Source organism: Oratosquilla oratoria, chromosome 4 (genome assembly GCF_046742065.1).
Source record: "Oratosquilla oratoria isolate Oo_2021 chromosome 4, ASM4674206v1, whole genome shotgun sequence".
In the NCBI taxonomy this organism is placed as follows: domain Eukaryota; kingdom Metazoa; phylum Arthropoda; class Malacostraca; order Stomatopoda; family Squillidae; genus Oratosquilla; species Oratosquilla oratoria.
In genome coordinates, this window is record NC_134780.1 from 22786397 (window position 1) to 22802618 (window position 16222).

General features: G+C 37.5%; 1 protein-coding gene across 3 annotated transcripts; it reads right to left on the bottom strand.

The window, feature by feature from the left end:
- Nucleotides 1-1175: 1175 nt before the first annotated feature.
- On the bottom strand, nucleotides 1176-15828 carry LOC143024663 (protein SHQ1 homolog). 3 transcript variants are annotated; one of them, XM_076183633.1, is made up of 10 exons: nucleotides 15723-15790; nucleotides 12785-12935; nucleotides 11195-11351; nucleotides 10768-10970; nucleotides 8690-8841; nucleotides 5539-5731; nucleotides 4555-4763; nucleotides 3371-3494; nucleotides 3035-3195; nucleotides 1176-1907 (listed from the first exon to the last, which is right to left on the bottom strand). In XM_076183633.1, exons 3-10 carry the CDS (start codon nucleotides 11335-11337, stop codon nucleotides 1449-1451), a joined length of 1644 nt encoding a protein of 547 aa, XP_076039748.1. In that variant the 5' UTR covers nucleotides 11338-11351; nucleotides 12785-12935; nucleotides 15723-15790; the 3' UTR covers nucleotides 1176-1448. The 3 variants fall into 3 exon arrangements, with proteins under 3 accessions (XP_076039748.1, XP_076039747.1, XP_076039749.1); XM_076183632.1 differs by lacking the exon at nucleotides 12785-12935 and having other exon boundaries at nucleotides 15723-15828; XM_076183634.1 differs by lacking the exons at nucleotides 12785-12935; nucleotides 15723-15790 and adding an exon at nucleotides 15585-15637.
- Between the last annotated feature and the right edge of the window lie 394 nt (nucleotides 15829-16222).

The following is a 16222-nucleotide window of genomic DNA, read 5'->3' on the forward strand; positions in this document are numbered from 1 at the left end:
ATTGTGACTATCATGCTCACAACCACATAAATTGTATTTGAGCACCTTCAACTAAGGGGAGAAAGCCTATAACTGAAAAAAAGAATTATAATGAAAATAATCACAATAATAACAATGCTAACATTATCTCTATCAATACAGTGTGACACACTAACTCCTGTTGCCAAAAAATAAATAAAAATTAATAAATCAATCAATAAATAAATCAATCAATAACAGATATTTAATTGAGGAGCAAATCCTAAGCACACCCAAGAACTTGTTCAATATTTTCTTAAATTGAAGAATGACCACAAGGTAAATAGGGGGTTCAACCAAGAACCCCCCACCATTCAAGTTGGTATTTGCGTGATATGCTCCAACAGAATTTAAAGTGCCTCAACATACTGAAGAGATTTATAATGACAATAACAAAATCTAATTATAGCACAATAATAAAAAATAAACAGTTCTAAATATGTAGATAAAAAATGTCCAGGGATGAGTATAGAAACAATAAGATGGGTATTAATTTGACAGCTCAGTCATGTAGAGAAAATTAGGACAGGTTGGTGATAAAATGTGTCCTATTCAAAGTTTACATGAAGAAGAAAAAGCATAACAAATGGCACAAGAGGGGTATTGAATGCTGAAACACAACAGAGATGAACATGAATGAGGTGAAGATACTGGGACAAGATGAGGAAAAATAGAGGACAAGACACTTGTAGAAGAAAATGCACTAGAAGAACATGAGAAAATGTAGATTATGTTGCTCTGAAAGCACAAAAAACAAAATAAAACAAAATTAAGAAGGTGACAAGGGAAAAAATTATGGAAACACAAACAAATCTTCATAAGTTTTGTTAATCTAAGAATTTCAAAGAGCATAAAATTTTCTGGAATGAGTTGAATAAAAAATATAGAAATAAAAAAAATTGTATTGATAGGTTTTTAAAATGGTAGTGAGATGGCTCTCTGATGGCCATCTTGCAGGACCACCACTAGCAAATACCTACCATTGGTTCTTGATGGAAGTGAAAGGGTGAGGATATTGCTATCCTTTGTCTAGCCACACTTTGTGGGTTACATCATATAATTAAAAAAAAAATAATAATAATAATAATAATAATAATAATAATAATAATAATAATAATAATAATAAAATAAAATCAAATTAATAAATACAAAAATAAAATTAAATAAAACAAAACAATTATGATGACAATCACAATAACAATATCAATAATAATAATAAATAATAATAGAGGATAACAATAACAATGACAACCATAATATCCATAAATACAATCCAAAACTATAACATTTCACTAACATCAATGATGAAAATCTTAGACTATTTATCTTAAGAACATCTCCATCCATGCAATGCATCCAAGAGAAATAAATGAGCCACATTTATGGAGGGGTAACTAATGGAAGCCCAACCAAGTTTTACAATGAGGCCACTAATTCTCCTCCCCAGACAAAGTATCATCATCTGAATCGATTTCAGAGCTGTCCGAGGTATCATCACTATGATTACTTGACTTGTCAGATGATTCATCACTGCTATCACTGCTACTGCTACTACTGCTGCTGGTACTGCTGTTGCTACTGTTACTGCTATTGCTACTGCTACTGTTGCTGCTGCTACTGCTACTTGAGTCTGTCGAGCTGCTTGAGTCTTGTCGTCTTCTGGACGAGACATTTCTGATTTGAATCCCAACGCTATCCACTCTTCTGGTTCCTGCTGCTTGCAGTCCTTGCACCTGAGCATTTGGAATGATGGTGAGCTGATCCATGTGGTTGCATAGCAATGCTGTCTCCTCATTGTCTTCATCTTCCTCTTCCTCCTCCAACACTAAATGACCAGCGGCTTCCAATTCTTCCAGCTCTAAGCCAACACGGTTTTTGGAAAGTTTTACCTGCAAGGAGAAGTCACCGAGTACTGTTGATCAATGTAACTTAACACTGAAGAAAAACTAGCTCCTGGTTACCACAACATAGTCCATTAAAGCCCTATCTACCACCCTTCCATCCACCACCCTCTCCCAAGTGTACTTATGCTTGACTTTCTTCCTAAACACTGTGTTTGTTATCATCAACTTTCTCGACACATCTCCACCATCAACTATCCGCTACAAAATTTTTCCTGGCACTCCAAACTCCCCAACCATTCCATTTTTTTTATTTGTCTCCTACTCTACTCTAGCATTGAGATCTCCCAATACCACTACATTGACATTTCTCCCTAAACTCTCTATGCACTTCAGCCACATTAACCTTGTAGAAACTTCCTTCCCCTCCATCACATGCATACTTATCTCTTACTAGTATAGCCACCCCTTTTCTCCCTCATCCTCTCTTCACTCCTGACACCCTCCCAACTACACTCCCAAATTCAAACTCACCCCTCTCTTTCAACTTAGTTTTGCTCAATGCCAACACATCCATCTTTCTTCTCACAAACTGCCTATCTCTTTCCTTTTACTCTAATCTGTACCACATCCAAGCACATTCAAATACTCAAACCTTAGGGTTCTGGTTGGAAAACTCCCAGACCCTTTTATACCTTTGGGGCTACAGAAAGTAAGTATGAGATCTAGTCCTATCCCCATCCAATTTTTGTCACCTTTTACACTTGGTAGCAGTATTCTTTCTCTCCTACCACAGAAGTGGTACAGGACAGTATCAAGAGTGGGGGTTCAGCATAACAGAGGGACAGTTGCAGTAGAATAAAGTAAAATAAAGTATATATACATACATACATATGAATTTGATAGAAGGAATATGGGTGTTAAGTTTAGACAAGAATTATGCTGGATCATCATTAACAGGCAAAATACATAAAATATCATCAATCTATCTATACATGGCTACCTCCCTTGTAAGGAGGAAAAAAGCCTTAGTATATGTATGTATCTATACATAACTTTCTATCATATTCCTCACATCACAATTACTCATTTTTTTCCAAACTCCTTTATAACCAATTTAGATGTAAATTTCACATTCATAAGCTCAAAACATGAGGAGAAAAAAATATACCAACCTTTCTTACAGAATCTGCCAGGGCTGTAAGTTTATTGTTCTTCACCCTTTGTATCCAAATACAATAGTCAGTTATGTACAACTGATTCAGGAGGTAGTACACTTCAGACCCACTAAAAATCTTCTGTATCTCTAGGAGGCACTTCAGAACTTGGTTACGACCTGAAAACAGCATTTTCACATTACGTTACTCATTGGTTGTATGGTAAGTTATACTATTATGTTCAATTTCTACACAAGAAAATACTGCATACAATATATTAAAAAACACGCATCAAACACAACTATAGACAAGACATTATTATGTTTATGCCAATCTCATGCACAGAATCCCTACCCAGTGACAAAATCTGGGCAGTGTCCTTTAAGACAGCTGTGGTCAGGTCCCAGTTTCTCACAAGAGGAAATATGAGAGAGCGACGCACACAGGAACACACCACATCACGTACATGAGTGAAACTCTACAGATAGAACACGACAATTACTATTCAGCTATGTAAAGATAAATACATGTATATATATATATATATATAAATTTGGACTTATAAAAGAAAATCATGTATGGTTTTGTACCAAGTCAGAATACAGTAAAATATCATATTTAAAGAATGAGCTGTCTTTTATCAACAATACTAGAGAACTTGAATGCCACCTCCATTCCACTTTCGTTAAACCATTTCCATTGTCCATAATCTTAACCCATTCAACTTACTGGCACATTCATAGATTCTATCCCATTCTATCCTATTGTGGTGATGGGAACTACTAAGAGAATGACTGTGATAGGAGAGAAAAATGACAAGACTCTAGCAAAAGAGGGGATATAGGTAGCAGTGATGAAAGTTGGATGTTGTGTGAAATGTCAGACAAAGGGTGGAGTAGTTGTATAGTTGATGAGATTGTTCAATGTTTGTCTATGGGAAGGAAATACTCAGGTGAATTGGAAGAATGCATGTATAATTCTGTTATACAGAGGAAAATGAGACATGAATGTAGTAGTTTTAGAGGGATCAAGTTGTTGAGTGTAATAAGGTGTATAGCATATGTTTATTGAGAAGATTGGTAGAAAAGAGAGTAATTTAGGATAAGCAGTGCAAGTTTAATTAAAGGAAGAAGGCATATACCATAATCTTATATTTGTTCAACACTGATGCATCAGATGCACCCCAAATTTAATGGTAAAATACATATACTGTACTAAAAGCCTCTTTCCCCCTTACAGCAGGGGTGGCTGAATTGAAGTATAAAGTCACCCTTGAAAGTTATGCTGTTGACATGTTTTCCCATTTTAATCCATTGTAACATATTTTCAGTGGTTTAAAGTTATTACTATCAAAGATATGTTGCTCCTACATTGGATTACACCAACTGCACATGAACCAAGCAAACTAATTTTGTGGTGTACTTATTTGATGCAACTTAAAAGTTAACCCCATGAACTTTCATTTTACAGTATGTCTTTTTTTTTTATAATATTTACAAAATTTACAATCTGTCTAGAAACACATGAAAAATACTTACATCAAGCCAAGTGAGAGTTGAACTGAGTTTGGCAATATTCCAGGAAGACTCAGAGCAATTTTCTCCTAATGTAATGCGGTGATTATAGCACCAGCAGTATATGAGGTCCACAAGACTCAAGTAAACAAAAGATCTTGCTTCCTTGTCCATTAGAAATTCCTTACGTGGTAACTTTAATAGTGCCTCTTGCTCTTCATCATTCAATTTAACTGAAAACAAATGTTCATGCTGAGTATGTTTATATCAACATGACTAAAAACATTTAAGAATTCAATATTATTCATTCATTTATCTAGAAATTATGTTTTGGAGAAAAGTGAAAGAGTGAAGAGGTGAGTCGGATAGAGAGGAGAGGACAAAGGGAGTAGATGGACAATTGTTAATGGAAGTGAAGTATGTGAGAGGGAAACGGGCAGCGCATTTCATGAAATATATATATATAGAGTAGGACAGGGAGGCTTTGATTGTGGAAGCAGGAAATAGTAGGAGAATGACTGTGATGAGAGAGGAGAAAGATAAGGCTGTAAATGTGGACAGTGTGGGTTTAAAAGTTGAAGAGGGTGCGTAAAGAAAGCCTTTATGGTAAAACATGTATGCAAGAAGTATTCAGTAAAAGGTAAAGAAGTTTTTAAGCTTTCATGGACTTGAAGAAAGTATATGATGGGGTTAGTAAAAAAAAGCTTAGTGCTGCAAGTTATAGGTGTATGGATTGGGGAAAGTTTGTTGAAAGCAGTCAAGAGATTTTACACGAGTGTGAGGGTTGGCACTGGAGTTGCATCAGGGTTGTATATCACCATAATTGTTTAGTACATAGATAGAGCAGTATAGGAGGTAAATGTGTGAGTATTATACCTAGGTTTGGATCTCATGGGTGAAAATGGATGGACATGAAAAAAAAAAGAACAAGAAGAACAAGGAGAAGAAAATTATCATTATATCTATGAGGAGTATAATGAAAAATAAAACTGTAAAGTATTACAGTACCTTCCCCAGGCTGAAGTTTGGTAAATGCTGGAGTAAAGCTTAAGTATGGTTCAAGGCCATCTTTATCAAAGTAGTCTGCCAGGTAGTGGTCTTCATTAAAGGCTTCCAATTCTTTTAAATTACGTTCAGCTCTGCGTACACTAACACTCTTACTATCAGGATCCTTCACATCAACAACTTCTATAAGTTCGCTCTGTATTGGAAATTTGTTTAGTAAGCACCCCAAAACACTGTGGCAACCTTAACAATGTCCACTTAAATATACATACTAGGTACTTGAAGTACAAACACCATCCTCCTTATGAACATTCATGTTAGGAACATTCATGTTATGAACATTCAGAGATATGAACTGAGAGAGCCACAAATTCTTTGTACTTGTGAAGCAGTAAGGCATTCACTGTTGTGTTCCAAAATACTACTGTTATTACAATTTATTAGGGTTTTATATTTCATTAGTATTGTTTCAAGATAAATTCCCCCCTTACAAGGAAGGTAGTCTGGGCTATTGGCTGCATGTTATTGTGGCAAAGTAGCATGCAGTTGATATTTTAGGGTCTATATGGGGTGCCCCTATGGACCAGAGCTACACATCATTTTGTCTGTGACAGAGGAAAAAACTGTTCATAGAGAAATGACACTTTTATACTATGACTGCCCCTCCGTTATGCTGTCCCCCAACCCTTGTTACTGTCCTGTACCATTTCTCTGAATATCCATTTCCTTTTTTCGCCTACCCTGTGGTGGGGAAAGAGAATGCTACCACCAAGTCTTTCCACTCAAGTTGTAAGAGGTGACAAAAAACGGGATGGGGGATGGGATTAGGAGTCCAGCTACCTGTAGCCCCAAAGGGGACATCCCTAAAAAAAGTAATGGCATAAGAGGGTCTGGGAGTTTTCCAACCAGTACCCTAAGGTTTGGGTCTTTTAATGTGTGTGGATGATGAGAGCAGGTAAGGCACCTGGGTTGGATGGATGCCATGCAGAATGTCTGAAGGAGGTACAGTTATGGTGGACTGGCTGGTGAGGTTATTTAATGTTTGTTTAAGGGAGGGTAGAGTGCTGGAGGACTGGAGGAGTCCCTGTATAGTTCCACTTTACAAGGGAAAGGGGGACAAGTGTGAGTGTAGTAGTTTCAGAGGGATCAGCTTGTTGAGTGTAGTTGGAAAGGCTTATGGGATGGTCTTGATTGAGAGGATTAGGAGAGGAACAGAGGGAGTAATTGGTGAGGATACGGTGGGGTTTTAGGACAGGTAGGGATTGTGTAGATCAGATTGTTGTAAGACAGAGTTTGAGAAGGTGTGTGAAAGAAGGAGGCTGAAGATAAATGCGGGCAAAAGTAAGGTGATGAGATGTACAAGGGGAGAGATTGACAGCAGGCTGGAAGTGAGCATTAAGGGTGAGAGACTGGAGGAAGTGGATAGTTTTAGATACTTGAGTGCAAATGTGGCAGGAAAGGAGGTAAAATGTAGATTGAGAGAAGCGAGTAAATGCCTTGGTGGATTAAAAAGTGTAATAAAAAATAGACATCTGGGAATGGATGCTAAGAGGTTATATGAAGGAGTGATTGTGCCAACAGCACTGTACTGGGCAGAAACATGGAACATAAGAGAGGAAGAGAGAAGGAGTTTGAATATGTTTGAGATGAAATGTCTGAGAAGTATGATAGGGGTTACTAGGCTAGATAGAGTGAAAAATGAGGAGGTGAGGAAGTGAACAGGGGTGGAAAGGGAGCTGGGAGATAGAGTTGATGAAAGAGTATTAGGATGGTTTGGACACATGGAAAGAATGAGTGAAGAAAGATTAGTAAAAGAGGCGTGGAAGGCAGAGGTGGAAGGAGTGAATATGAGGGGGCATCCTAGGATGAGATGGATGGATGGGGTGAAAGGGGCATTACAAAAGAGAGGAATGTCTGTTGAGGAAGGATGGGAAAGGGCAGAAGATAGGGGTGAATGGAGAAAGGTTGTGTATGGATGATGCTGTGATGCATGAGGGGGCATGGGTGGTGGATGTGGGGTGAGGAAGTATGTACGAGAAAAAATTTGCCGAATTTATGAAGCGGCCTTGCTGTGGATGTGCTGTGTCATGCGACACTTCTTCTGACCCAGGGCAGTGGACAGGATGCAGGGATGACCCGTCATCCAGAAGGTGCCGAAATAAGAGGGAGGGAGGAGGGTGGACGGGTATAGGATATGTAGAGAATTGAATGGGTAGGAGTGGTTTCTATGCCTTTTTTTTTTTGGCTACCCCCTGGGTAAGGGGGAAAAAGCCTTTGGTATATGTATGTATATGTATATAATAATCATGTAGGCATAACAGTACCCTTAAAATTATATCGAAAACAATTTACATGCAATTCACTATATACAGCCATTTGGAACATATCTTATTTGTAAGTTGGGTGGTGTATGTATGTATATATATATATGTATATGTGTATATATATATGTATATGTGTATATATATATTTATATATATATATATATATATATATATATATATGTATATATATATACAAAAGAGAAGAATGTCAGTGGAGGAAGGACAGGAGAGGACAGAAGATAGGGGTGAATGGAGAGGGGTTGCATATAGATGATGCTGTGATGCATGAGGGAGAGTGGGTGGGGATGGGGGGTGAGGAAGTATGCACGAGAAAAAATTTGAAGGGATTTCTCCCTGTCTTCTCCTTTTCTGCATGGGGACACGGTGAGGGGGGGGGGTCGCCAAATTTATGAAGCGGCCTTGCTGTGGAGGTGCTGTATCTTGCGACACTGCTTCGGACCCAGGGCAATGGACAGGATGCAGGGATGACCCATCATCCAGGAGGTGCCAAGATGAGAGGGAGGGAGGAGGGTGGAGGGGAGTGGAATATATTGGAAATGGAATGGGTGGGAGTGGTTTCTATGCCTTTTTCTTTTTGGCTACCCACCGTGTAGGGGGAAAAAGCCTTTGGTATTTGTATGTATGTATGAATGTGTATATATATATTATATATTATATATATATATATATATATATATATATATATATATATATATATATATATATATATATATATGTACACACACAAATATATATTATATAAATATCTATTTCTTTTTTAATTTCTATTTCATACAAGGTTAAGCCAAACAAAATACATTACAACTCACTCTTAGACTGGAAAAAACTCCTGAGTGTGTTCCGGCAAATCCATACTTTTGCCCCGACAAAATCACTGTATTTTCCTCAGGTAGATGCTGTTCATAGTACCAATCTTCCATATCATCACTCTCATCTCCAAGAAGGGCTTCTCCTTGGTCATCTTGAAAAAAAATTAATTATCAAATTAGTTTCAGATTGTGATCAAATATATTGCTCGAACAAGACTGTCAAAGTATCAAATCAAGCACCAATAAGGTGCAATGCTGGGCCTTCACATAAGTCAACATGTGAAATATAACACGACATTCCATGGCAACACAAGAATGTCCATAGGGACAGAAGTGTTGGTAAAATAATGTTCAAAACAACAACCTATATTAAATATTATTATTACAAAACTCATTTTATAATTTCAACTAATGTCCAAAACAGCAACCTACTTTAAATCTTCTATCTTTATATCAAGGGCTTTTTTCCCATTTACAAGGAAGGTAGCCAAGTCAAAAGTCACACATCCACTCCCATTCAGCACCCTTTCCACTCTCTCAGCTTAGCTCCTCATGGATGAAGGGTCATCCCTGTATCCCGCCCACTGCCCTGGGTCTGAAGCAATGCAGCAGCAACACAGCACACTCACAGCTAGGCCACTTCACTTCATGCAGAAAAAAAGATGGAGTGAAATCCCTTCAGGATGCATCAAAATATTATTTACACATAACCACTCTCTACCCCTCATCCCCCGTCTCCCCCTTCCTTGCATCACAGTATCATCTATACACAGCCATTCTCTACTCATTCCTACCTCCTGTCATCTCCCTTCCTTGCTCAACAGACATTCCCCGCTTGCTCAATGCCCTTTTCACTCCATCCATCCATCTCATCCTTGATAGTCCCCTCAAGTTCACCCACCTCTGCCTTCCACACCTCTTTTACTTATCTTTCTTCACTCATTCTATGTGTCCAAGCCATCCTAATACTTTTTCATCTTTATTCCCCAAAGGCATCTACTTGTTTCTCCCAGTCTGCAAATTACCTCAACCTCCACTCTTCCCTTTTCTGCCAAATGTGACCCCAAATACCAATAGTTATCCACTTCCTCCAGCCTCTCTTCTTTAAGACTTACTTCCAAGGCACTGCCATTCTCTTCCCTTGTACATCTCATCTTACTTTAATTCTTAACATTACACAACTTGCTGTAACAGTTGTTGGGGAAAGAAGAATGCCATCACCATGTTCCTATACATGCTGAAGGTGACTAAATGGGATTGAGTAGACTAGGAGTCCCCCTCTATATATTTTTCTCTTACAAAAAGTCAATACATACGAGGGTCTGGAAGGACTCCAACCAGACCCTAGTAATTGGGTCATTATATATGTGTGGATGTTGTCTGGGTGAGAATAAGTGGGAGAAGATTGGTAATGTGTTTGTGAAAAGAAAGATGGCTGTGTTAGCATTAAGTGAAACAAAACTGAAAACGAAAGTTGGAGTCTGGGAGCATGATGGCTGGGGTGTTAGGAGTTCCAAAGGGGATGAGGGAGGGAAGGGGCATTGCTGGAAATTAATAAGACACATAAGAGTATGGTGGAATGGACAGAATTACCACCAAAGATAATGTGGATGAAGGTGCAACTGGAATGGGAGATATGGGGTTTTGTGAGTGCATATGGTCTTGGTTCTGTTGAAAATGAAGCGTTTTGGATTTATTTAAACGAGTGTGTACAGTTTTTTGAGAGAACTGTAAATATAGTAGTGATAGGGGATCTTATTGCTAAATCAGATGTACCAATAGACTAAGCACTAAGGAGGTATGGGAAGGCAAGAAGGAACTATAGTACAGATGTTAGAGATGTATACCGAAGAGGAAATGATAATAGCAAACATGGTGCTTATGAAGAAAAATAAGGTGTATACATGAGTCAAGAGAGTGTTTATGGACTATGTAGTGGTGCAATAAAGGAGTACTGGAAGAGTTCTGGATGTATGCTGTGACTTAACCACCTCCCTTATATGGGGAGAAAGGCCTTTGGTACATACACATGTCCACAAATCAGGTGCAACATGCAAGGCAAAGAAAAAAACCCATACCTCCTCCGATAACCTCAATCAAGGGTTTGTTGACTCCACTCGTTCCAGGAGGAGTAAGAAGGGAAGTAAGCATGTCCAAACCCTGGAAGTTCTCCCCTGGAGTTTGCTTTTGGCAAGTAATGACAAACACTCCAGAGTCTGCATCATAGTGTGCCTTGTGCTTTTCCTGCTCACTGTCTACAAGTTTCCCAGGTAAGGTTAATCTAAGAACAAAAAGGTGTTATCACATAAGGGCATCTAAAACTTCACATCTTTGGAAGATATCTCTTTACAGATCAGGCCACAAGTGATGTAATGAAGCTATGATGAAGCTCATTGTCCTGCACAGGAGATCATTTTCTTTTATAATACAGCATGCAATGTGAATACCTTAAAATAACTATCAATGAATCTATCACATTGACTTTCCACTTCCATAACCACATACCTTAAGTAATATGGTGAGGCATAAAATGTAAATGACTCATCATCAACGTTGACTTCTGCATCTGACACACGTGCAAATGGAGCTTTGATGTTGATGGTGACAGTTTCTGAATCTTGAGTCAAAGTAAACCTTGGAGTCAGCATTCTTTAGCAGCAGTCTGCAAAATAAATCACAGAATTCTATACATATACATATAGGAAAAAAAAAACAATGTTTTAAAACTTGGTATCACAAATCCTATGGATGATTAATCTTTTAAACAAAAATATAATAACTCAAAATATTTTTAACACATCAACAGTCAAATAAATGAATAAAAATCTAATCATAATTTTCTTAAACATACATATACTAAAAGTCTTTTTCCCTTTACTATGGGAGTGGCCAAGTCAAAACATACACCCACCCTACACCTATCCAAAAACCCGTTCACTGTCCCTTTTATATTAGCACTTTGTAGATGAAGAATCATTCTTGTTCCCTCCCATATTGCTCAGGTCAGGGGCAATGCATAAGACAATACCTCCATAACAAGGTTCAACAGCTGAGGCTGGTTTATCCCCAATGCTTCATCACATGGTGACCCCCACCTGCCATTCACTCAAGAAATATATGAAGCAGCCATTTACATACACTCTTCATACATTCCTATCTTTTGCACTCTCTCTTCTATGCTCAAAATACATTCATTTTGCATTCAATACCCCCTTCTACCCTGTCCAGTGTCCATCCATCTCATTCTTGATTTTTCCTTCAAGTTCTTTGCTACCACTTCTGCTCTCCATACTTTTTGTTAGTCTTTCCATATGCCCAAACCATCTAAGCATTCATAGATATATAGAACACATAGCTACACTTAGCTTTCACATTAACTAACAAAAATACATACATTTATGTATCTATTCAGTTATGGCTTACTGCACTTGGGTTTTCTAACAATATTCCTAACACATCATAATCCTATAGGCTTACAGTGGCGGATCCAGGATCTCAAGCGGTGGTGGATGGGGCCTAACCTGAATTTTGTAAATGTATATGATGCTTATTGATGGCATTTTTAAAGAGATGTACTCTGTAGCATGAATACAATGATTTTGAACATAAATCCCTTTAGGTTTGTTTCAGAATATTGGGCAAAAGTAATACTTAATCTTACACTTTAAAGATTTACCATCAATGATGTGTTGAATATACTTCTGCCACTGTAATACTTTCTGACATTTACTGGTGTACACAGGGTGGGTTTTTCAACCTCTATAATGAGGTAATGAAAGAATAAATTTGGGTGGAGGTTCAGCCCCCCTCATCCCCCCCTGATCTGCCACAGCCTACATATTTCTCAAGCTCATACATGTTTTCAGCATACAGTATGTCTACTGGCAACCTATTCTCATTGTCTACTACCCTGTTTACAAAGACAAATTTCTTTCATATTATTTTTACCATATGTCTACTGGCAATCTATTCTTGTTGTCTACTACCCTATTTACAAAGGCAGATTTTTTTTCATATCATTTTTACCATCTGAGGGACCAATGATAGGTAACTGCTAGTGGTGATAGTGAAATTCAGCTCCCAACTACCCATTACCTGCAAACTTCTTCACCCCTTTCTGGGGGTTGAGCCCTGAGGGTCTGGCATTTGGTCTCTAGTCTAGGGCCAAGATATTTCTCTATCCACCTCAACTATTTAAAGGATTACAAAGGCAGAGCATGCCGACAGGAGACCTTTTGGTCCATATCTAGGTTGGATGCGGAAAAAATCATAATAATGATAAATAAATAAATGAATAAATAAAAACTATAATAATATAAATGATAAATGAAATACATAAATAAATGCATAGGTATGGTTAAATAATAAACAAACAGGTACATAGTAAATAATAATAAATTGACATATAACTAATAATAAATGAGAATCAAGCAAATTACTACCGTATTTTCCGGCGTATAGTGCGCGACTTTTTTCCGTTGGAAGGGACTAAAAATGGGGGGTGCGCGTTATCCGGTGGTGCGCATTATCTACGGCCTACGATATAAATTCCGCGGCTGTGTAATTTTTTTCACAACAACGTGACGATGTTGGCAGTCACAAAGTCGGGAGGCACACTTCTCCGTGACGTTCCGTGAGAACAAGAAGAACAGCCATGGTGACATGAAAGAATACGCCAGCATGGGCTACCGTATATAAATATTTGGTATAGGTGGGTACTGTATCTATCGAATCTTATTTTTCATGTTTAAATAGGCCTAAACACCATAAAACATTATCAATATTCATGATATTTGCCCATGTTCACAGCATCCTAGTTTGAATTTTTATGTTGGCTTTGTTGCTTCACGTTAGGTATGGTACAAATTCCGTTGCGGCCGTTCATAAACTCGTGTCAAACACCTGACTACAACACCCTCTTTCGGGAGTTATATTAACTAAACGTCACCTCGATGAGAGACTGTCCTATTTCACCACTGTCATTGCAGGTTCAAAGCTAAAATGAAACAGTCTGTAGTTTGTTTCAGTATTAAATAAAAATGGTAAAGACGAATTATTTCCTCAAGATATAAAATGAACATTTTCTGTAAAAATCCCGATATTTTTTTCTGTATATTTTACTTTCAATAAACTTTTTTTATATCATATTTCCTATAAACTATTTAAGCTACAAAGTAATAAGGGACCAATGCACAACATGAGTCATATACCGGTACATGTAGTTCCGACTTTTTCTTAGTTGTGTCCTGATTGATGCTTAAACTGACACTTAATTTAGTGACAAATCAACAGATTTCCCAGCGGTGGCTCTAGCCAATGAAAAATACTTATCCATGTAACCTCGATCACATGATATAAATACCGAGGTAAAACTGCGTTATAGACAAATGCGATCGGGCGTGCGCGTTATACGTCGGTGCGCGCTATCTGTGTACTGAGATAACAAAGTGCATGGGTGCGCATTATAACCCAATGCGCATTTTAAGCCGGAAAATACTAGTCAACCAATTACAAGTCCAACTTAATAGGCTGCCACTTATTCTGTGTGAGGCTAATTTAGTAAGTAGTCTTTCGTGGGGGACGGTAGCAAAAGCTTTTGCAAAGTCTAGATATATTAAATCTATATTATTTCTTTTGTCATAATTCGAGATAACTGTGCTGTAGAATTCGAATAAGTTAGTCACACAAGAACGTTTTCATCTGAAACCATACTGGCTATCATTTATCAAACAGTTACTTTCTAAATGATGTTCAATAGCATCTCTGATGACAGTTTCCATCATTTTTCCTATGACTGACCAAAGGAACTATAGACCTTGAGTCCAGATTAGAGATTGAGTGCATGCCCCCTCAATATTCATCTCCAAATATAGGGAGGAAGTTAATGGAATTAGAAAGAAGAGAGGGGATGACTATCACCTATGTCCATAATTATTTAAAAATGGCAATTGCCAACTGAATGGTCACAGTAGACACCTTGTGAGAATGGATCTCTTAAATGTATATTTCACTTGATGCTTTTTCAAGTGTGTACTTGAAAAGGCTTCATCAAGCAAAATATTGTACATTCAATAAAGGTTTCATCCCCACATGGCGTTTACTCTAACATCCATCTTACACGATCACCATACACAAGCTCCTTTCCACGGCCCTGATTGAACATACATGATGCAAGGTAATTCCCATGTTCACATGTCACTGGGTTAGTCTATCTAACCCTGTCAGTAATGAAGGACACATAATCATACTTTAGCTGCTGCTAGGCTGAGACTATTGTTTTTCGAGTACCCCATGGTACCATAAAGGTTAAACCAATCTCAATTATTCCATTTTGTTGTATGTGAAACATATTCTTTCCATTTAGCACTGCTGGACTATTAACTATTTCATTCAACTGTGTATTACTTCTACAAGAAAGGGTTAAAAAATACATATATGATGGAAAACTCTCATCCCTTCACCATAGGATCCAACCCTAACTTGAATAATGTTGTTCGGCATTAGCTAAAATAAATCCTATAAGTAAATCATTCCAATACTACAATACTTTCTTCAATTAAGAAAGAGCTCCACCCCTCAAATCATCACAGACTATCTCAATTAATTCCATGCCAAGTGTCACTGCATGTCAACATCTTTAAAGATTTTATCGTGGCGAACACCATGTGAAACACCATAACACCATCGAATTAAGATGACTCACCACTTCTGAAGATAATCATCATATCATGGTCCAAAATAAAGGGGAACTTAACATTCAACAGTGCTATAATACAATTAACCTATACTCATTTACTTCTTTTCTATTATTACTCAGCATATATTCAGAAATATATGCGCATGGTAAAAAATTACTTCGTCAATCTACTAGCATTTTTGTCTTCAAACAACCTACGGTACAGTCATATGATATGCCGCTGTTCATGTTGTTATACACCTTCTTTGAATCCGAAATGACAGTATTTAAAAATACTAGAATAAATATCACAGCTCTAAGACACTTAAGAGTAGATACAAACGAATGTATAATTACTTCCAAAAGGGACCAAATAGTAGTTAATTGCCAAGTTTAACACATTCGGGTCTCCTATGAGAACAAAGATTAGATGATTTATGTTTACATTGTAGTTAGAAGGGAGCAAGGATGTAAAGGAACGAAAATTTAGGGAATTCCAAAATACTGTATACCATAAGAATACAAGTCGGTTGTAGTATACAGGATTTATAAAGAGTCTACACAATTAAATAAATTATTTTCCATTCGTAAGGAGGATGACCTATCATTGTATTTTGTTTGCCTGCCATAGTAATCCTTTAATAAATTATCTGAAACACCTTCGGCAATAAGAGGATTGATAAGACATTATTTATCACAAATTAACATTTTATAAGATTCAGTAAGTAATCCTTCAGCCAAAACCAAAACTTCCGAGTTGTTACACCAATCAACAAGTACCAAGTACTGACAGTGGTCCTGTGAGGTTGGCGGTAGAATCATATTCCTGTCTCCAGTGTTCAAAACCCGTCAACAGT